This window comes from Hemitrygon akajei, chromosome 12 (assembly GCF_048418815.1).
Source record: "Hemitrygon akajei chromosome 12, sHemAka1.3, whole genome shotgun sequence".
In the NCBI taxonomy this organism is placed as follows: domain Eukaryota; kingdom Metazoa; phylum Chordata; class Chondrichthyes; order Myliobatiformes; family Dasyatidae; genus Hemitrygon; species Hemitrygon akajei.
In genome coordinates, this window is record NC_133135.1 from 79,352,551 (window position 1) to 79,375,635 (window position 23,085).

Below are 23,085 nucleotides of genomic sequence, written 5' to 3' on the forward strand. Positions count from 1 at the left end.
AAATGGAGTCCTAAATCTATTCCTTGAGCAACAGATAACAGATCTTTGGTTCAACCTCAATCTGTTACTTGCGTTTGATTAACCCAGACCTTCCTCAGGGCAGGACAGGAGGATGAGGACCGTAAAGGTAGCGATATTGCTGTCTGTGCATTGATAATCCCTGACACATTGGGCATAAGAACACCACCAATCATAAAAACTGCAGGGCCAGTTTGCTGGGCTCGGCAGCTTACGTTTCTGTATAGCTTTAAGGACACGTTTCAAAATCATTCTGAGGCTTGAACCGTGGTTCTCTCCTGCTTTTAAAGACCACTATCATCCAGGTACCAAAGGATAAAAAAGGTTATAGGTCTTAATGTTCACTGCCCAATGACTCTAAGATCTACTATTATGAATGCTCTGAGAGGCCAGCCACTGTGCGCGTCAACTTCAGCTTTTCAGACAACTGTGATCACTGCAATTCATCTACTGCCAAAACAGATCTTTGGCGGACACTATTTTGCTGGCCCCACACTCATATCTGGAGCATTTGGACAGTAAAGAAACTTAAGTCAGACTACAGTTTATTGACCATCAGTTTATAGACTGCAGTTCTGCTTCAGTTCTACTATCACAAGCAAACTTATTACCAAATCCCGAGTTAACACTTCCCTCTGCAACTCGATTCTTGACCTTTGACCAATGAGCCACAATCAGTAAGGATAGGCTGCAACTCCTCCGCCTCAATTATTCCAACCATGGGTGCTCCGCAAGGTTGCGTCATGACTGCTTGTGGCCAGATTCTGCCCCAACTCCATCTACAAATTTGCAGATGATACAACTGTAGTGGGTCGTATCTCAAATAATGATGAATCAAAGTACAGAAAGGAGATAGGGAGCTTAGTGACATGGTGTCATGACAACCCTTGTGCTCAGTGTCAACTAAAGAGCTGGTCACAACACCGTTGTGTTGAAATTGACAGGGTCAAGAGCTTCAAGTTTCTAGATATGAACATCAGCAACAGACAGTCCCAGTCCAACCACATTAATGTCAGGACAAGAAAGCTCACTAACACCTCAGGAAACTGAAGAAATTCGACTCTGACCAATTTTTATCATTGCATTCTGTCTAGAAGCAGGACATCCTGGTATGGCAACTGCTCTGCACGTCACCATAAGAAACTGCAGAGGGTTGTGGACCCATCTCAGCACATCAAATGAAGCAGTCTACCCTCTATGGACTCTGTCTATTTCTTGCTGCCTCAGTAGAGCAGTCAGCATCAAAGACCCTCCCAAACAGGCAGGACATTCTCTGTTCTAACCTCTCACACCGGACAGAAGATACAAATGCCAGAAGGCACTTACCAACTGTCTCAAAGACAGTCTCTATCCCCCAGTTAGCAGACTCTTCCAACAGATCTCGTGCACGATAAGATGGACTCTTGGCCTCACAATCTATCTCATTAGGATCTTACGCTTTATCATTTACCTGCACTGTACTTTCAGAGTAACTTTGACACTTCATTCTGCATTGTTACTGTTGTACCTTTTTTTATTGTGTAATGATTTGAGCTGCAGATCTTTCCAAAGCCCACGCTGAAATACTGCAAAGCCAGCACAAAAGCAAGCCAGCCGAAGACCTCTAGATGGGTTCAAGTTAAGTTTCTTGGCAATAATGCACTTTATTGACTTAGCCTTAAGGATACTGTCACTAAAGCATATTTGAACCATGCTCAATGTACATAACACTATTATTCCAATCCCTTCAAGCCAACTCATCCCTCATTATTACTGACATTTTAGTGCAGTACGTTGCCATGTTTCTATTGCTATTTCTTCTGTTTGTGTCTTCTAACAAAAACACAACTCCATTTAACCATGACTGCACTGTGAGTTTAATAATTAATGTCATACTTATTGCTCCCATGATCAAACAATAATAATTACACTGCATTGTACACGTATTATCTGTTCTAAGGCAGGAGCACACTTATGGAAACCAAAACTGTCATTTTAATAAACATCAAGTATTCTATGACTACATGCATTCATTACAACTTCAGCTGATTATTTTTCATAACTCAACTTTATAATCCACATTTTGCATCTCAAATACATACAATAAAGCAGATTAAATAATTATTTTTATTCATAAAAGCATAAAACGTGTAACGTGCATTGCTAAATCCTATTTTTGACCTTGGGCAGTTAACAATAAATTAGCTTTTGAATGCTATAAGCGGAAACTGCAGCAATGCTGTGGATAAAGCATGAGACTGCTGCCATCTAGTGGCAATATCCAGTAGTGCGTCATATCGTCAACAGCTCCAATTAACCTGCATCAAGCATCAATTCAACTGATTCAGCCTTCTTCAATATAATTCAACATTACACTGCACATTAAGCTGCATGTTATTCTGCTAAACCTGAATGGACTTCATAGTCAATGGAATAAAATGCCAGATTTCCTCATATGCGCCAGTGTCTTCTCAGTGTTAAGTTGACAGTTCTTATTTATTAGTCATGGGACCTATAAACAAGACATTAGTGATTGAATTCACAATGCAGTCACAATAACTGCTTATTAAAGTGGATTGTTAATCTAAAGGTAAGGGGACTACTTTATAAACTTATTCTTAGATGAGCTGCACAAAATATTTAAAAACAAGCAACACGCTGGAGGAACTCAGCAGGTCAGGCAGCATCCGTGGAAACCAGCAGTCAACGTTTTGGGCCGAGACCCTTCGTCAGGACTGAAGGGGGAGGGGGCAGGGGCCCCATAAAGATGGTGGGGGGAGTGTGGGAAGGAGAAGGCTGGTAGGTGCCAGGTGAAAAACCAGTAAAGGGAAAGATCAAGGGGAAGCAGGGAGGGGATAGGCAGGAAAGGTGAAGGAGGAATGCAAGGGGAAAGCACATTGGGCATCTGCAAAACCTGTTGCCTATGTTTGTTGTCAGAACTACCATCTTTCAGGTGGGAAACTAAATTGAAACCCTGTCTCCTCTTCGGCAGAGATGCAAAGTAATGCAAAGTATTCCATGAGACTATTCAAGCTCAGGGGGATTGTTCAGGTGACCTTATCAACATTCCCTGATCAAACATCATCTGAAACAGATGATCTTGGTCATTACTGTTTTGCCAGCTGATGGTATGACTTGTCATTGTGGAGATGTGGCCATTGGAGAAAGTCCAGAGGAGGTTTGTGAGGATGATTCCAAGAATGAAGGGGTTAACATATGAAGAGTGTTTGACAGCTTTGGCCCTGTACTCACAGTAATTTGGAAACCTACTGAATGTTGAAAAGATTAGATAAGGTGGATGTGGAGAGGATGTTTCCTATGGTGGGTGTATCCAGAACTTGAGGGCACAGCCTCTAAATGAAAGGGCTGGCTTTTATAAAGGGGTAAGGAAGAATTTTTTTTAGCCAAAGAGTAGTAAATCTGTGGAATGCTCTACCACAGACTGTGGTGGAGGTCAAGTCCATGGGTATAAATTTAAAGCGAAAGTTAATAGTTTCCTGATTGGTCAGGGCATCAAAGGTTATGGCGAGAAGGCAGGTGTATGGGGTTAAGTGGAATCTGGGATCAGCCATGATGGAATGGCAGGGCAGACTCAATGGGCCGAATGGCCTAATTCTGCTTCCATGTCTTTATGGTCTATTTTTTCTTTATTGCACGTCTCTACATTTCAGAATAACATCACTAGATGATTGCCTGTTGTTTTGGAATATCCTAGGTTAATGTGGAAAAATTTCATTGGAATACAATTTCTTGTCTTCCTAAATTTGCCTGTACCTTCCAATAGAGCTGAAGATACTATATTCTACTGATGATACCTATAAACAAGACAATATCAGCAAATTCAAAATACAATGGTGTTTGAAACAAAGATTAAAGGGGCAAGCAGTAACATAGAAAACCTACAGCACATTACAGGCCCTTCGGCTCACAAAGCTGTGCCAAACATGTACTTACTTTAGAAATTACCTAGGGTTACCCGTAGCCCTCTTTTTCTAAGCTCCATGTATCTATTCAAGAGTCTCTTAAAAGACCCTATCGTATCTGCCTCCATCACTACCGGCAGCCCATTCCATGCACTCACCACTCTCTGTGTAAAAAAACTTATCCCTGACATCCCCTTTGTACCTACTTTGAGCACCTTAAAACTGTGCCCTCTCATGTTAGCCATTTCAGCCCTGGGAAAAAGCCTCTAACTATCCACATGATCAATGCCTCTCATCATCTTATACACCTCTATCGGGTCACCTCCCATCCTCCGTTGCTCCAAGGAAAAAAAGCCAAGTTCACTCAACCTATTCTCATAAGGCATGCTCCCCAATGCAGACAACATCCTTGTAAATCTCCTCTGCACCATTTCTATGGTCTCCGTGTCCTTCCTGTAGTGAGGTGACCAGAACTGAGCACAGTACACCTAGTGGGGTCTGACCAGGGTCCCATATAGCTGTAGCATTACCTCTCAGCTCTTGAACTCAATCCCATGGTTGATGAAGGCTAATATACCGTATGCCTTCTTAACCACAGAGTCAACGTGCACAGTAACTTTGAGTGTCCTATGTTCTCAGACCCCAAGATCCTTCTCATTCTCCACACTGCCAAAAGTCTTACCATTAATACAATATTCTGCCATTCATATGTGACCTACCAAAATGAACCACCTCACACTTAACGGGGTTGAATGCCATCTGCCACCTCTCAGCCCAGTTTTGTATCCTATCGATGGTTTGTTATTTTAGGAAGATAATTCTATGAGGGGTTTCCTCCAATTTTGTTAAGTGTACACACTTCCGGAAATCTTTTAATAGAGAAAATTTAACAACATCCCAAGCCTCCGTTTCATCAGTATCACTGATTGCAGGACAATTCAAGACAAGGAGACTGCAGGATTCCAGTGCATATCTCAGTCATTAATGACTTCATTCTCAAGTTAATGTTCTCCTATAAACTAGTTTCTAATTTTAATTCATGAATTGGGAGAACAAAGAACAAAACGCAATGCAATTTGATCCTGTCTTTTCAGGTTGATGACCAGAATAACGTACCTCAAATTTCCATGAACGTTTCCTTGGCAGTTTTTCAAAAACCTGCCTTCAGATACAAATCATCTACATTATCAAAAGCAAGTAATTTGGGCTAGTGTTCTCCTGGACTAAATGAGGGTGAGAAACCCTCACTTACTCGAGAGCTTTTACAATTTGCAACTCTCCCAGAGATTGCGCGGCAGCTCTGAGCACTGGAGAGAATGCACAGCGTCACTCAGCGGGTCGCCACTCCTTGGGGCAGGCGAGGTGGACCGTGGTGTTATTTTGGAGAGGTGGAGAGAGCTTGTCAGCTTTAGCTGATCTGTTTGGAAGTGAAAGGAGGGCAGATCTCGTGATGCAGAAACTAAAGGGGCAAAGCAAAAGCAGCTTGCGTGAAAACTGTGGCACTTAATAAGATGACAGCCTCTCTTGCATCTCATGCACGTTCCCGTCTGACTCTCATAGCCTACAATCTCCTCAGCACCCAAACACCTGTTGATTGCTGCCTTGAGGGATTGAAAGAGCCTTTTCCGCACGGAGCACCAATTCACATTGGACCGTTGTTCAGCGCAAGTCCAAGCTGCCGTCCTTCATAGATCAGGGGATCCCAGCCTGAGGTCTACGGACCACTTACTTCATGGAACGCACACAAAATGCGGGAGGATTTTGCGCTGTGTTGAATTTGATTTCCAGTATCTGCAGATTTTCTGGTGTTTGTGGTTCACTTGCTTAATGGTATTGGTCCATGGCATTTAAAAAGGGTTGAGAACCCCTGGACTGGACAATACAGCAGGTAGACTTTGAGGACGAGGGGGAAATAACAAAAGTAGCAGGACACGTGGAAAGGGAGGTAGAGAAGGCGCATGTCACACTTGCCTTCTCTGGTCACGGCGTAGAGTACAAAAGCTGGAAAGTCATGTTGCAGCTGTATAAAGTTTGGTTAGGCTATATTTAGAATCTTGTGTGCAGCCCAGTCACCGCACTTCAGCAAGGATGCGGACATTTTGAAGAGGGAGAAGGCAGTGACCAGGATGTGCCCAGATTGGACAGCATTAGCTACGAGAAGTTGGACAAACTCGGAGTGTCAGAGGCTGAGGGGAGATTCAGCAGAAGTACATAACATTGAGGGGCAAATAAAGGGTAAACGGTCAAAGTCTTCCTCCTCCAGGGTGGCACTATCAAATACAAGAGTGTATAGGCTGAAGGTGAAGGAGAGAAAGTTTAAGATTATCTGCAAAGCGAGTTTTTGTTTTAAAGGTTACTGAAATGTACTGCCTGAACAGAAGATGGAAACCGATATGATAATCACATTTAAGAGGCATTTAGACGGGTTCACGACTGGTAAGGAACAGAGGGATACACACCTTGTGCAGAATGGTGGGATTAGTTAGATTATCATGGTTGGCTTGCCAGAGGGCCTGTTTCTATGCTGTACTGATCTTCGTAACAAAGGCGGATGAGCTTGCTCAGGTGCGAATGGGTAACTATGATGTTGTTGGGATAACGGAGACATGGCTGCAGGGAGATCAGACCTGGGAAATGAATGTACAAGGGTATACGTGCTATCGTAGGGACAGAAATGTGGGTAGAGGGGGTGGGGTGGCCCTGTTGGTGAGGAATGAGATTCAGTCCTTTGCAAGGGGGGCGACATAGGGTCAGGAGAAGTAGAGTCTGTGTGGATAGAACTGAGGAACAGTAAGGGCAAGAGGACCCAAATGGGTGTTGTCTACAGGCCACCAAACAGTAGCATGGATATTGGGTGCAAGTTGAATAGGGAGTTAACATTGGCATGTGGCAAAGGTAATGTCGCAGTCGTTATGGGGAATTTCAACATGCAGGTGAACTGGGAGAATCAGGTTGGTGCTGGACCCCAGGATAGGGAGTTTGTAGAGTGCCTACGGGATGCATTCTTGGAACAGCTTGTACGAGAGCCGACCAGGGACAAGGCTATTCTGGATTTAGTGTTATGTAATGAACAGGATTTGATAAGCAATCTTGAAGTAAAGGAGCCATTAGGAGGTAGTGATCATAAAATGATAAGTTTTTATCTGCAATTTGAGAAGGATAAGGGCAGCTCGGAGGTGTCAGTGTTGCAGTTGAACAAAGGAGACTATGGAGCCATGAGGGAGGAGCTGGCCAAAGTTGACTGGACGGATATCCTAGCAGAAAAGACAGTGGAACAGCAATGGCAGGTATTCTTGGGAATAATGCACAAGGTGCAAAATCAGTTCATCCCCCAGAGAAGGAAGGATTCAAAGGGGGGAAAGGGGCCACAGTGGTTGACAAAGGAAGTCAGAGATTGCATAGCATTAAAAAAAAAGGAAGTATGACAGAGCTAAGGTGAGTGGGAGGACAGATGATTGGGAAGTTTTTAAGGAACAACAGAACTTAACTAAAAAGGCAATACGGGGAGAAAAAATGAGGTACGAACACAAGCTGGCCAGGAATATAAAGGAGGATAGCAAAAGCTTTTTTAGGTATGTGAAGAGAAAGAAGATAGTTAAGAACAATGTTGGGCCCTTGAAGAATGAATTGGGTGAAATTGTTATGGGAAACAGAGAAATGGCAGAAGAATTTAATGAGTACTTTAGATCTGTCTTCACTAAGGAAGACACAAGCAATCTCCCAGATGTATGGATGGACCAAGGACATAGGGTAACAGAGGAAATGAAACAGATTGAGATTAGGAAGGAAACGGTGATGAGTAGACTGATGGGACTGAAGGCTGACAAATCCCCAGGTCCAGATGGTCTGCATCCTAGGGTACTAAAGGAGGTGGCCCTGGAAATTGCAGATGCATTGGTAATCATTTTAGATAGATAGATAGATACTTTATTCATTCCCATGGGGAAATTCAACATTTTTTTTCCAATGTCCCATACCCTTGTTGTAGCAAAAACTCATTACATACAATACTTAACTCAGTAATAATATGATATGCATCTAAATCACTAACTCAGAAAGCATTAATAATAGCTTTAAAAAAAGTTCTTAAGTCCTGGCAGTTGAATTGTAAAGCCTAATGGCATTGGGGAGTATTGACCTCTTCATCCTGTCTGAGGAACATTGCATCGACAGTAACCTGTCGCTGAAACTGCTTCTCTGTCTCTGGATGGTGCTATGTAGAGGATGTTCAGGGTTTTCCATAATTGACCGTAGCCTACTCAGCGCCCTTCGCTCAGCTACCGATGTTAAACTCTCCAGTACTTTGCCCACGACAGAGCCCGCCTTCCTTATCAGCTTATTAAGACATGAGGCGTCCTTCTTCTTAATGCTTCCTCCCCAACACGCCACCACAAAGAAGAGGGCGCTCTCAACAACTGACCTATAGAACATCTTCAGCATCTCACTGCAGACATTGAATGACGCCAACCTTCTAAGGAAGTACAGTCGACTCTGTGCCTTCCTGCACAAGGCATCTGTGTTGGCAGTCCACGCTGTGGCGCTCCTGTGCTGCTGACCACTGTGTCAGACCTACAGTCTCCCAACCGCACATACTGAGGTCTATCTGTCAAGTAGTCCACTATCCAATCCACCATGTGAGAGTCTACTCCCATCTCCGTTAGTTTGTGCTTTAAGATCTTGGGCTGGATGGTGTTAAAGTTTCCAATGTTCCTTAGATTCAGGATCAGTTCCTGAGGATTGGAGAATGGCTAATGTTATCCAACTTTTTAAGAAAGGAGGGAGGGAGAAAACAGAGAACTATCGACCTGTCAGCCTGACATCGGTGGTGGGAAAGATGCTAGAGTCCATTATTAAGGATGAAATAGTGGCATATCTAGATAGCAGTGATAGGATTGGGCCGAGCCAGCATGGATTTACCAAGGATAAGTCATGCTTGACTAATCTGTTGGAGTTTTTCGAGGATGTAACCAGGAAGTTAGATGGGGGAGATCCAGTGGATGTAGTGTACCTTGATTTTCAGAAGGCATTTGATAAGGTCCCACATAGGAGATTGGTGGGTAAAATCAAAGCTTATGGCATTGGGGGGGAAGACATTGACATGGATAGAAAACTGGTTGGCAGATAGAAAGCAAAGGGTAACGGTGAATGGGTGTTTCTCGGAAAGGCAGGTGGTGACTAGTGGGGTGCCACAGGGCTCGGTATTGGGACCACAGCTGTTTACCATTTACGTTAACGATTTGGATGAAGGCATTGAAAATAACATCAGCAAATTTGCTGATGATACTAAGCTGGGTGGCAGTGTGACATGTGATGAGGATGTTAGGAGAATTCAGGGTGACTTGGATAGGCTGGGTGAGTGGGCAGATACTTGGCAGATGACGTTTAATGTGAATAAGTGTGAGGTTATCCACTTTGGGAGTAAGAACAGGAAGGCAGATTATTATCTGAATGGTGTAGAGTTAGGTAAGAGAGAAATACAAAGAGATCTAGGAGTCCTTGTTCATCAGTCACTGAAGGTGAATGAGCAAGTGCAGCAGGCAATGAAGAAGGCTAATGGAGTGTTGGCCTTTATTACAAAGGGAATTGAGTACAAGAGCAAGGAAATCCTCTTGCATTTGTACAGGGCCCTGGTGAGACCACACCTGGAGTATTGTGTACAGTTTTGGTCTCCAGGGTTAAGGAAGGACATCCTGGCTGTAGAGGAAGTGCAGCGTAGATTCACGCGGTTAATTCCTGGGATGTCCGGACTGTCTTATGCAGAGAGGTTAGAGAGACTGGGCTTGTACACGCTGGAATTAAGGAGATTGAGAGAGGATCTGATTGCAACATATAAGATTATTAAGGGATTGGACAAGATAGAGGCAGGAAATATGTTCCAGATGCTGGGAGAGTCCAGTACCAGAGGGCATGGTTTGAGAATAAGGGGTAGGTCATTTAGGACAGAGTTAAGGAAAAGCTTCTTCTCCCAGAGAGTTTTGGGGGTCTGGAATGCACTGCCTCGGAAGGCAGTGGAGGCCAATTCTCTGGATGCTTTCAAGAAGGAGCTAGATAGGTATCTTATGGATCGGGGAATCAAGGGATATGGGGACAAGGCAGGAACCGGGTATTGATAGTAGATGATTGGCCATGATCTCAAAATGGCGGTGCAGGCTCAAAGGGCCGAATGGTCTACTTCTGCATCTATTGTCTATAAATGAGTTTTGCCATATCGTCGTAAGACCATTTTTCTTTCAGATCCTCCTCCACGATACTGGCCTGCAACTCAGGAGCTACTAAAATCAACTTCAGCCACGCTTGTCAAATGGCCCACCACACACAAGACTACATTTGGAATCCTTGCTCTCTATGGCTTGGTACAAAACAGTGAAAGTTACACTGTAAAGTAAAATATTTTGAACTTGAGGAGGAATAGTAAAAACAGCTACAAGTTTCTACTTACATGTATGGACCAGGAAGGCCGCCAAGTGCATTGAAGCATAGACACGTGTCCTCTACTATAACAGGGCCTTGGACCTGAAGAAATAAAGTTGGTATCTGTTAAATTTCACTATGCAGCTATAATCCAGATCTTCATATTAACTTAGATTGAAGTCACTACTGTTTGTTTATTGTGCTGTGGAGACTCCCAGCAGTCTGGCTCTCTCGGCAAATTACCCTTTCCCTCACCCGACTTTTATAATGAAAAACAGCTACTGATAGCGGCTGATGAAATGCTTACTGGGAACACTGGCTGGACTATGTCACCTGGGCAGAGGTGAACACCATAAGACAAGTACTAGCAGATGGAAGTTCAGGTCTGTGGAATCACAAACTCCATCGTGCTTAGCATTTCAAAACTCCATTTTAGGCTCCAGCCAGTAACACTGAGTTCACTGTCCAGACTAAATTGTTCTTGAGGAAGTGATGGTTATCTGCCGTCTGGTACAGTGCTGCCGGGTAAGGAACTGCGGGATTCTGGCCCAGTGAAGCAAAGGACCTGCCATGTATTTCCCCAGTCAGGATGATGCTGAGCTTGGAGGGGAGCCTGCAACTGTGCAGCTACAGCCCTTGCCTTTCCTGATGGCAGGTTTGCTGAGCCTGGGAGCTGCCACCAGAGTAGCTTGGGTGAGTCACCACGGTGCCTTTTTTGGATGCTACACATTGAAGACACCGAGAAGGGATGAACGCTTAGGATGGTAGATGGGATGACAATCAAAAGGGCTGTTCTGTTCCCGATGGTACTGAGCTCCTTCTGGGTTGTTGAACATTACACTCATCCACACAAATGAGAATATTACGGTATATGCATTGCAGATGGCAGAAAGGCCCTGGGGTGTCAGAAAATGAATCATTCACTGCAGGACAACCAGCCTCTAATCCATTCCTGTTGCCACATTATTAATATAACTGATCTAGTTAAGTTTTCTGGTCAATGGTGACCTCCAAGATATAGATGACAAAAGATCCGGGGATGATAATGCCACTGAGTGTGACCGGTGGGGTTTATCTGGAAACATGTACAGGCCACGTTGGGCAAGGATGGCAGATCTTCTCTCCTGAAGATTTTTAGCGAAGCAGATAGGCTTTATTACAACCTGGTAGGATTTCATGTTCTTATTTATTATAGACTGCTTAGAATTTTATTTTTCCAGTTCACAAATTGCAGACAATTAATTGAATTTTAATTTCACAGCTGCCTCAGGGGTTTGAACTTGGGTCACTGGATTGTTTATCCAGTTCCCTGGATTACTAGTCCGAGAACTTAAATGGTAAACCAACTGCTCTCCAAAAGCATCTGTGCAGCAAAGGCTTGTGAAACAGTTGCCCAGTTGTTCTGCAGACCCAAGAGTGAAATGCAAAGAACATCTACAATTTGGAAAATATGAAACAGTGAAAACAATGGCATGAAAATAGTATTTGAGAACTGAATAAAATCAGCGAACAGTACTGGAGTCATTGTACTCAAATGGCATCTGTACATCAGCCAAAAAACTACAGGCTTTTTTAAAAACCCCTTTCAGTTCTCCAGTGTTCTTCAGGAAAACAAATCTGCCATCCCTATTCTGTCTGGCCCACAAGTGAATGCAGGCCCATCAACTCTCAACAGAGGTGGCATTTAGGGATGGATAATCATGGTTGGCATGTCCACATTACCTAAACAAATAAACAATTTAAAGAATCCTAGCTGTTGTACACTTTTTGGAAAATGGTGTAGTGATTCATTCATAAGCACTCTGAGAGCAGACGATAAGAATCTGTGAAGAGCACGTACCTCTCTGGCTGCTTCCTGACATTTCTTTATTGAAATCTCATCTGGCTCACCCTGGTACTCTGGTACTGGAGAAAAATTATTAAAGCACAAATGTCTTATCTTCTAATTTTCATCAAACGTTACGACTAAAGTAAAACAAAGAACGTTACTTACAGTCAAGCTTTTTGGAAACAAGTGTGAAAGGAAACTTGTCACCTAGGATTTGAACAACCTGTTCACAAACAGAGTAAGATTAATTAAGGATTCGATCTAAAGGACCTTGTATTTACATAATTATTTCGGGCTAATTTTAAAGATAATTTTGTCATGATATTTTTGTTGCATTTTAAAATCAAAGTTTTGACTCACCAAAACCACTTCAACATACGCATAAAGGAGATGAGAGCTATAGAAAGAACATCCTATTCACTCCTCCCTCCTTAAATGGTTCACATTGCAACCTACTAAAAATATCAAAGAGTTCTTATCCAATCATGCTGTAGTGGTTAGGGTGTCAGGGCCGGAGGAGTCAGGGACAGTATTCAGGTCCTGCAGGAGCCGAGCTAATGGGAACTATTCAACCTACATGACTGGACTGCAACCCAGAACCAACGACACCCCAACATCAGCAATTGCTGCTATATATATACACACACACACATATATATATACACACACACACACACACACAGAGACACACAAAGACCGAGTTCCAAGCCACAGTCAGCTTTTCCAGTGAAACATGTGAGAAGATGTGCCCTCCACCCAACATCCACAAAGTCAAGGTCCACTGCCAACTTGCCCCCATCAGATCAATCTATCCTCCGGACAACAGTCACCAGCCCTGAGATTCTGGTTAGACTCAGTAAGCCATGCTGGGGAAGCCAGATTGGTCACATGCCCAACACCAGATTCCCAAAGCAGGCACTCATTCTGAACTTCGACATCTAAGCAAATTTTCAGAAGGACAGGGGAAAAGACTCAAGGATAATCTACATCACAGCAGAATTCCTACTTCTCTCTGGCCATGAGCACTTAAAGGTGGAGATGAAGAACTTAGGGTGTTACTGAGAACCTCGAGACCACACATTGACGGCAGAGATTCTGCATGCAGAGCACCATCCCATAAACATCCTGACTAGCCGCATCACACACCTCCAACCCCATGGTATGGAAAGCCTGTGGTTCCCACATTAGCCCCATTAGTCACTTCCAAACCCATAGACCTGCAGAAGAGGCAAATTATCCTTTCCCAGAGACTAACTCAGTTGGGGAATAAATCATAAATCTGGATTTTTGGAAGAGACTCTATTGCATATTATCCTTTGAAACAGGCCAGTATGACCACACACTACACCATGGTGCTCCCAAAGTACAGGAACTCTTTCTTGTCCTCCTGGCAGAAAACATTGGGCAGGAGGTTCTCTGTAATCTGGAGGCAACTGGGGAGAGATAGAAAGCAAATAACTACAACTTTTGATGTTTATGTGAATGGTTAATCCTCACCACCCGGATTATGCCATCTTCTCACAGCTACCATTGGGCAAGGGGTACAGAAGCCTGAAGGCACACAGCACCAGGTTGCAAGTCAGCTAGATGCCTTCAATCATTTAGTTCTTGAACCAATCAGCACAATACTAGTCTTCAATTGCAAAGAAATAATGTGAATATCATCAAAGTCAAATCAGTGGTCCCTACATTTCTGTCCAAGATAGCCCTATTTATGTGCAATATTGGCTGTCGCGACCATTTTCAATTTCCGAGTCTCCTCAAGTTGGAAGAGAAAGGAAGAATACCAGATGATGATCTTCAGGTATATCGTGCCCACCTGGGTGAACTGCCTAAAGTCACATCTTCCCTTGATCCAAACTCCAGATTGGGTAATAAATCCATTCCAGAACACTTATAATGAGCAATTAACAGGAAGCATGGAGGAAAAACTGATCTTACCACAAAATAACTTTGAGCTGAAACCAAGGTTCTGCAGAAAGAGATCTCGGAACACTATCTTGCACTGTGGAAAAACACCATGATCTTCTTTTGGGCCTTTCCAACATTATATTTAGTGGAGCATGGTGCCAGTACAATCACCCAACTTCTCTCCAAGCAATGAAACAGACCGCAAATTACAGCCAGCCCTCCTTATCCGCGGATTCAACCAACCACGGATTGGGAAAACCCGGAAGTTCTCTCTCCAGCACTCGTTATTTGAGCATATATACTCTATTTTTTCTTGTCATTATTCCCTAAACAACAGTATAACAACTATTTACATACATTTACATTGTATTAGGTATTATAAGTAATCTAGAGATGATTTAAAAGTACAGGCAGTCCCCAGGTTATGAACGAGTTCTGTTCCTGAGTCTGTCTTTAAGTCGGATTTGAAGTCAGAACAGGTACATCCAGTGTTATTTAGCGTCAGTTAGTCAAATGTCTGTCTTAGTATATAGTATACATTTTACCTTTCTATGCATATAAAACTTAAGAAACCTATGTATTTCAATAATTAATCCACTATGTTGCTTAGTAATAATTGTAGCTTTCATCGGGGCAGGGCCTTTCACATGCTCCATTAAAATTGTTCCGATCGTTGACTGACTGTAGCCTAACGCTTTTCCAATGACCAATGGCGTTTCACCTCTTTCCGATCGCTCTATTACTTCCACTTTATTTTTAATCGTGATGATTTTCCTGAACAGAAACACTGCGGATTCAGAGCTACGCCAGCGGGTCTTAATGTCCACCGCACGGAGACAGGTTAAATAAGGTCTGGGGTTCCGCTGGGTCCTAAAGACCACCGCATTGAGACAGGGTAAATAAAGGACTTGAACATCTGCATTTTTTGGTATCTGCGGGGGGGGGGGGGTCCTGGAACCAATCCCCCGCAGATAAGGAGGGCCAGCTGTACTGAATGTGGGGATTTGAGACTCCTGAGTGACATTCAGCCTGGTGCTGAGAAGCTGATATCACTGTACCAAGCCCATCCAACCCATTGAAAGGTGAAAAAGCAATGAAATAGTGAATAGTTGGATTACTAATGTACATTCTGATTGTTTTCACTGAAATTGATGAAATGTTATTTGTAGCTTTAAACATTTGAATATTTACAATTATTTGTTCCTGTTTTGAATTTACAGTTCCTATTTTCTTTCACTGTGCATTGTAGATCAAAATTCTTTATAGTTTTTATGCAATGGAGAGGAGGGTGCTGGGGAGACAAAGGGGCGGTAACCCAAAGAAGTTTGGGAACCACAGCTGTACCCAAATTGCATGACCTCACCCATCGCCAGGATTTGACCTATTCACTTTACCTGGATCCTACAGCAGGATCAGAATCTCCCTATCACGGCACACTTCCACCTTCCACCCCCGCATCCAGGGTATTAACATAAACTTTAAGCAAATGAAGATCAAGAACCAATCCCTGTGGTACTCCTCTCGTGACTGTCAGAAAAGAACCCACTTACTTCAACTTAATTTCTTATGTGCTTTCAGTCCTTGCACTTCCTCCAATCCTTTAAGCTGTTAATTCAGGCTTCACTGCTAATGTAGGGATCCCAACCTGGGATCCACAGACTCCTCAGTTAATGATAAGGGTCCATGGCATAAAAAAAGGTTGGGAACCCCTGTTCTAATGTTTCATCACTTCAAATGCCATTTGCTTCCTTATGAGCTTATTAGTATTTGACTACTGGAGCTGAAAAAATTCTGTCACCTGGCCTACCATGAGCCCTTGTCAATCATTAAGATCCGCATTTCAAGTTAACATGATCACTGACCACCTTTCTGAAACAGCTAAACCTCCTATTCATGGAATCCTTCTTTCTAATAATAGATAAATTCTTCATAAGTCGATGGGGTGATTAGGTAAGGTGATTAGGTGTTTAGGTAGTTATGTTGCAGCTTTATGAAGCTCTGGTTAGGTCACTTTTGGAGTACAGAATCCAACCCTGGAGAGGAAGAACATGGAGGAGGTGGAGAAGAGATTTACCAGGATGCTGTTTGGATTAGAGGGGAGAGGTCGGACAGACATGGGTTGTTTTATCGGGAGCTGTTGATACTGATGAAAGGCCCGACAGAAGTTTATAGAATTGAAAGAGGCAAAAAAATAGATTAGGTATTTTTATCAATTCTATGGTCAAATGCCTAAAACTAGAGGAGATGCATCTAAGGTGGAAAGTTCAAAGGAGATATACAGGACAAGCTTATTTTGCACTCCGAGATACAACAGAGCCGTTTAAGCGACTCTTAACTTGAATATGCAGAGAATGGAGGGATACGGACCATGTGCTGTGTAAGATTCAAAATTAAGATGTGCTTTCTGAAAGAGGTCTGGGTTAAAGTCAAAGGACAAATGTGATTTAATTATGTCTGGGTTAAAGTCTGTAAACAAATGTGATTTAATTATGAATGCAGAAGCCCTGACAAGATTAACTGTTTGTGGAATCATTGAAGTCCTGAGATATGGACTATTGTTTTACAGAAACGTGTAAAAAAACAACTCCAAATATGGAATGGGAAAACACTGTGTAACTCCCGAGTCAGGGAGGGGGGGTGGTAAGGAAGAAGGATAAAACCTGCTGCCCTGTAAGGCTCAGGGTTCCCTTCTCTGAGGGGGCCCAGCTCTGCAGAACTGTTAATAAACTTTGTTTCCTTGAATTTGTCTTGAAGCCATTATTCGGGAGCGTGGCTCGTTTCTGACATGCGGGCAGATGGAATTAGGAGACATTAACTTAATCGTGGGCCATAGAGCCTATTCCAACAGTGTAACAGTAAAAGGTATCACCCTACACACACAAAATGCTGGTGGAACGCAACAGGCCAGGCAGCATCTATAAGGAGAAGCACTGTCGACGTTTCAGGCCGAGACCCTTCGTCAGGACTAACTGAAAGGAAAGATAGTAAGAGATTTGAAAGTAGTGGGGGGGGGGGGGAAAGAGGGGGAAATGTGAAATGATAGGAGAAGACCGGAGGGGGAGGGGTGAAGTTAAGAGCTGGAAAGGTGATTGGCGAAAGTGATACAGAGCTGGAGAAGGGAAAGGATCATGGGACGGGAGGCCTCAGGAGAAAGAAAGGGGGGAGCACCAGAGGGAGATGGAGAACAGGCAAACAACTAAATATGTCAGGGATGGGGTAAGAGGGGGAGGAGGGGCATTAACAGAAGTTAGAGAAGTCAATGTTCATGCCATCAGGTTGGAGGCTACCCAGCCGGTATATAAGGTGTTGTTCCTCCAACCTGAGTGTGGCCTCCTCTCGACAGTAGAGGAGGCTTTGGATAGACATATCAGAATGGGAATGGGACGTGGAATTAAAATGTGTGGCCACTGGGAGACCCTGCTTTCTCTGGCGGACCGAGCGTAGGTGTTCAGCGAAACGGTCTCCCAGTCTGCGTGGTGACTGAGTGGTGGTGAGGGAGGAAGTGTAAGGGCAGGTGTAGCACTTGTTCCGCTTATGTTAAAGTATCACCCTAACATTTTTAACTTTTTGGGTAGCTCCGTCAATGACTGGGATTACATTGAGTTTTAATTAATGTTCAACATTCTGGAACTTATTCCTGACATTCCGCTACTTGGTACCAAGCAATTCTAAAGCGATTAGAAAACAATTAGACTTTAGAATAAAGCAGCCCTACCTACCTCTTCCAGTTTCTTCGCGTTACCGGTAACAAATACCACGCTTCCGACCTGTTTCCCAGCCATTTTTGATCTTGTCCGAGATTCAAATCGAGAAAAACGCTTCCGGGTAAGAGCAGGAGTCCCTCACGGATTGGTTGTTCACAGAGGCGTCGCCCCGCCTACAACATATCGGCCAATGGATGCTTCCGGAGACCGGCTGGCGGTCCAATCAGGTGCATCGGAACCTTGACCTGGATTGGAATACTCTCCGCACGAGAAGCGAGTAGCGATAGCGAAGCAGGTAATACAGTAAACGCAGTTATAATCTAAAATTAAAGGTTTCTCTAGTGGTTATAGCTTTCTCTTCCAAAAATTTCTGCAGAAGTTTAGTAGAAGAACATTTTTATGAATAAATAAGAAATGTTGAGGCGGAGGTTGGGGAATGATGTTATCAGTTTGGTAAATTACTGCAAAAAGAAAGTTAACGATTTCAGTGTCTGTTTTTTTTAAGATATGCAACTTAATTTTTTGCATATCTGTACTTTATCTATGAACAATAAACTATAGATTTGATGAAGATCGACATTTAGTGATTTGGAAAATATGTATAAAATGAAAAATACGGTATTTGCAGAGAGAGAATCAGTTAATGGCTCTGGTTAATAGCCTTTCATCATAACAGTTCATTAGAAAGGTAGAAGTGTGCTTGTTAGCAGTGGGAGCGAGAAAGGAATCCTGACAGGGATAAGTATTTGGGGAAGAAGGGGTATACCTGTATCAGGAAGGGCCAGGTGATGAAAGATTTTTCTGTGTATTTATAAATCCGAGAGAATTTCCATGACTATAATTGATACAAGACTGTACGATACAGGAACAGAATTAGGCCATTTCATCACAACTGATCCAGTTTTCCTCCCAGCCCAATCTGCTGCCTTCTCCTCACATCCCTTCACGTCCAGACCAACCAAGGATCTATCAACCTCTGCCTAAAATATACATAAAGACTTGGCCTTCAAAGCTGCCTGTGCTGACAAATTCCACAGACTATCAACTCCATTGAAATAATGTCATGGTACTGGCAAAGCAGAAGTAAAATAAAACACAGGCTTTTGGATGATGATATATTCCTCAGCAGAGTTAGTCTCTGGGAAAGGATAATTTGCCTCTTCTGCAGGTCTGTGGGTTTGGAAGTGACTAATGGGGCTAATGTGGGAACCACAGGCTTTCCATACCATGGGGTTGGAGGTGTGTGATGCGGCCAGTCAGGATGTTTATGGGATGGTGCTCTGCATGCAGAATCTCTGCCGTCAATGTGTGGTCTCGAGGTTCTCAGTAACACCCTAAGTTCTTCATCTCCACCTTTAAGTGCTCATGGCCAGAGAGCAGTAGGAATTCTGCGGTGATTTAGATTATCCTTGAGACTTTTCCCCTGTCCTTCTGAAAATTTGCTTAGATGTCGAAGTTCAGAATGAGTGCCTGCTTTGGGAATCTGGTGTTGGGCATGTGACCAATCTGGCTTCCCCAGCATAGCTTACTGAGTCTAACCAGAATCTCAGGCTGGTGATGCTACCCTGTTGTCCGGAGGATAGATTGATCTGATGGGGGCAAGTTGGCAGTGGACCTTGACTTTGTGGATGTTGGGTGGAGGGCACATCTTCTCACATGTTTCACTGGAAAAGCTGACTGTGGCTTGGAACTGTGTGTGTGTGTGTGTGTGTGTGTGTGTGTGTGTGTGTGTGTGTGTGTGTGTGTGTGTGTGTGTGTGTGTGTGTGTGTGTGTGTGTGTGTGTGTGTGTGTGTGTGTGTGTGTGTATATGGCAGCAATTGCTGATGTTGGGGTGTCGTTGGTTCTGGGGAGCAGTCCAGTCATGTAGGTTGAATAGTTCCCGTTAGCTCGGCTCCTGCAGGATCTTAGTTTGCAGTGAGGCACAAGTGTCTGGGTAGCGGTGCGGCGCTGTTGGACATTGGCCTTTGCCTGGGCAGTGTTCTGCTGTAGCCCCATGGCACAGGCTTTCCTGCTGTCATTGGAAGTGATTATCCGGCTTCCATTTGGGGCCGGTTGGGGAGTATGTTGAAAAAGTTCAAAGTAAGTTTATTATCAGAGTTCATATGTTACCATATGCAACCCTGATATTCATTTTCTTGTGAGCCTACTCAAAATATCTACAGAATAATAACTATAACAGGATCAATGAAAGTCGGCTTTCAACCAGAGTGCAGAAGACAACAAATTGTGCAAATACAAAAAGAAAGAAATGATAATAAATAAGCAATAGATATTGAGAAAGTGAGATGAAGAGTCCTTGGAAGTGAGTCTATTTCAATGATGAGGCAGGTGATGTCAGTGAAGTGTTTTTTTGTTGAAATCTGTTTTGATTATCTAAAGTATGGAACAGATTTTTCAGCAACGATATTCCTCCATCCAGCACCTAAATTGGCCAGGGTTTGTATGCCAGTTTGCATCTTTATCCCAGCAGGTTATGTGGGTACTGTGCTTTTTAAGGCAACACGTGGAGGAAGTGACTTTATTTTAATAACATATTTCCTTGTGAGTCTGAAGTATGTGCTTCACTTTGAAGATTTTATTGGGCTAAGGTGATTGCTGTTTCTGCTTAGGACATAGGGATGTGATGGTGTAAGAAGTTTCTTGGTGTTAATTTGGAATGCAGCAACTCTGAGTGCACGTTTCTGAGATAATTTTTTATTGATCTAAGCAAAATCCCATGAAGCAAAGCACAGGTTCAGCCTGAGTGAATCAAAATGAGTGAGGCCTTACCAATGTCGCAGGTCTGGAGGAACTCAGACTGGACGGCTTGTTGAATTATCAGCATTTTTATTTTAATAATTTATCATTACCCATTTTAATCCTGATTTTTACCTATACGTAATTTTGGATCTGCCAACAGAGACTTACTTTCATGTCCCTTGAATCACAATCCCAATTTGTTTGAAAAATGCCTTGTGTTGTATCAACTTTCCAGGTTGGGTGGAGAATTCAGGTAGTCCCCGAGTTACGAATGTCCAATTTACGAACTGAGGAAGGAGAATGCCATCTGCCATTTTAAGTCGTTGCCATTGACACTGTGTTGAGTGTTTAACTTTGTATTTGGCTTAAATTTTTCTTAGTAAGATTCACCCTGACCCCACTCCCCCCCCCCCCCCCCCCCCCCCCGTTCCGGTCGGCTGGTGGCACAGTGAGATCAGTGAGTTCGATCCAGTGACAGACCGTTTCCGTGCCGGGTTGATGTTGATCCAGTGACTCCTGTACCATCCGTGCCGGGTTGATGTCGAGCTGGAAACTCGACCTCATAAAAAAATGGCACAGTCCCCACTTGTCCCATTTAGCCTGTCTCAGTGCGGTGGTCCTTAGGACCCAGCGGACCTCGGGAGCTGGCGGAGGTCGGGACCCGATGCCCGCAGTGTTTCTGTTCCATTGATGGAAAGCGATCGCGATTGAAAATAAAGTGGAAATAATAAAGCGTTTGGAAAGAGGTGAAATGCCATCTGTCATTGGAAATCCGTTAGGCTACAGTCGGTCAACGATCGGAACAATTTTAAAGGATAACGGATAAAGTGAGAATAATGGAGCATGTGAAACGCCTTGCCCCGATGAAAGCTACAATTATTACTAAGCAACGCAGTGATTTAATTATTGGAATACATACGTTTCCTAAGTGTTTTATATGCATAGAAAGGTAAAATGTATACTGTATACTAAGACAAACGTTTGATGAACTGACGCTAAATAATACCGGATGTACTTGTTCCGACTTACGTACAAATCCGACTTAAAGACGGACTCAGGAATGGAACTTGTACATAACCCAGGGACTGCCTGTAGTTTATTTTGTCATATAAAGATGACAAGTCTGTTTCCCCAATTCAGTAACATCCCAAAGAAAATAGTGCTGTAAAACTTTGAGTATTAGTTGTGCTTGTCTAATTCCGAGTGTCCCAAAAAAAATCAAATCTGTAATTTCTGTACTAAAGGACATATGTTTGAATACCTACATATTTTACAAAATAAAACCAGTGTGGCCTCATTACTGTATGTGAGTAATTTTGAGAATTTTCATTTGACTGAAAAGTGGACATTAGAAATAAATTGGAAAGTGTTAACAAGTTGTGTCTAATTTCTGAAGGATTGAAAATGAATTTGCTGCCGAAGTCTTCAAAAGAGTTCAGTTCTGCTGAATATTGGGAGACATTCTTCAAGAAGCGGGGTGGAAGTGCGTTTGAGTGGTATGGGACCTACGTGGATCATTGTGCAGTGCTGCACAAGTATATTAAGCCCAAAGAAAAGGTACGGTCATTATCTAATTGTACTCTATGGAAATTCAATGTTGTTTGAGTGCTTTAAAAAATCCTGTTGGTTTCCGTTTCTACTTGCATTTTTGATTTGGGGAAAGAATCTATAAACACTTTCTAGTGGGATGCTTCGTGCAATCGAGATCCATTGTTTGCCTGCATTAAGTATGGCTCCCATTTTGACTTGAAAGAGTCCGTCCAAACAGTTGGGTATCACCCATGAGCGACATGAGTTTTTGTTTTGATCAAACAGCTTGACATGCATTAATGTTCAAGGGTCACTCCAGAGCTTGAGGACAGACTCGAGGCCAGGGGTTCCCAAGTGGGGGTCCATGGACCCTTTGGTTAATGGTAGGGATCCAAGGCATAAAAAGGGTTGGGAACCCCTGATCTAGGCTAAGAGGCCAGGGCCTACACTGTTTGCACATCGATTGTTATGAGGTTAGTAATGCCGAGGGTTAGGCCAACCGAGTTCAAATCCCACCATTGGAAAATGTGATAATTAAATTTAAAAATAAAGACACCAGTAGTGAAGATCACAAAACTATTGGATTGCCATTAAAAAAAACCCACCTGCTTTGTGGGGGGGGGGGGGGAATCTTATCATTTTTACCCATTCTTGCCTTTATTTAACTTCAGGTCCTTCAATGTCAATATTCCCAAAAAATGGCCTGGCAAGCTATTCAGTTCACGGGCGGTTAGGAATGAACAAGAAGTACTGGCCGTGCCAGTAGCACCCCTCAAGCAGACAATAAGGAACAGTACAGCACCAAGCCAGGCTGTGCTGAACATTATGCTGAATGAAATTAAATCTCTTCTGACTGTACGTGATCCATATTCTTCCATTCTCTGCATATTCTTGTGTTTATCTAACAGCGTATTGAACACTAACATATCTGCTTCATCATTTCCGCTGGCGGCCCATTCCAGGTACAGGCCCCTCAATGTGTGTATGAAAATGATCAAAAACACCTGCTCCACCATCTTTAAACTTTTCCCTCTCATCTGA

At 43.2% G+C, this 23,085-nt stretch overlaps 2 protein-coding genes across 2 annotated transcripts in view; one reads left to right on the forward strand and one right to left on the reverse strand.

The window, feature by feature from the left end:
• itpa (inosine triphosphatase (nucleoside triphosphate pyrophosphatase)) overlaps window positions 1-17,894 on the reverse strand; it is a 43,220-nt gene extending 25,326 nt beyond the window's left edge. The window contains exons 1-4 of the mRNA XM_073063582.1: window positions 17,790-17,894; window positions 12,325-12,382; window positions 12,172-12,236; window positions 10,360-10,433 (exon numbers count right to left, since the gene is read on the reverse strand). Coding sequence (XP_072919683.1) covers window positions 10,360-10,433; window positions 12,172-12,236; window positions 12,325-12,382; window positions 17,790-17,852 — 260 coding nt within the window. The 5' untranslated portion in view covers window positions 17,853-17,894. The remainder of the gene's footprint in view (window positions 1-10,359; window positions 10,434-12,171; window positions 12,237-12,324; window positions 12,383-17,789) is intronic.
• Window positions 17,895-18,008: 114 nt separating this feature from the next.
• Window positions 18,009-23,085, forward strand: part of mettl13 (methyltransferase 13, eEF1A lysine and N-terminal methyltransferase) — a 38,901-nt gene continuing 33,824 nt past the window's right edge. Inside the window, exons 1-2 of the mRNA XM_073063583.1 lie at window positions 18,009-18,069; window positions 21,911-22,071. Of these exons, the coding sequence (XP_072919684.1) occupies window positions 21,919-22,071 (153 nt within the window). The 5' untranslated portion in view covers window positions 18,009-18,069; window positions 21,911-21,918. The remainder of the gene's footprint in view (window positions 18,070-21,910; window positions 22,072-23,085) is intronic.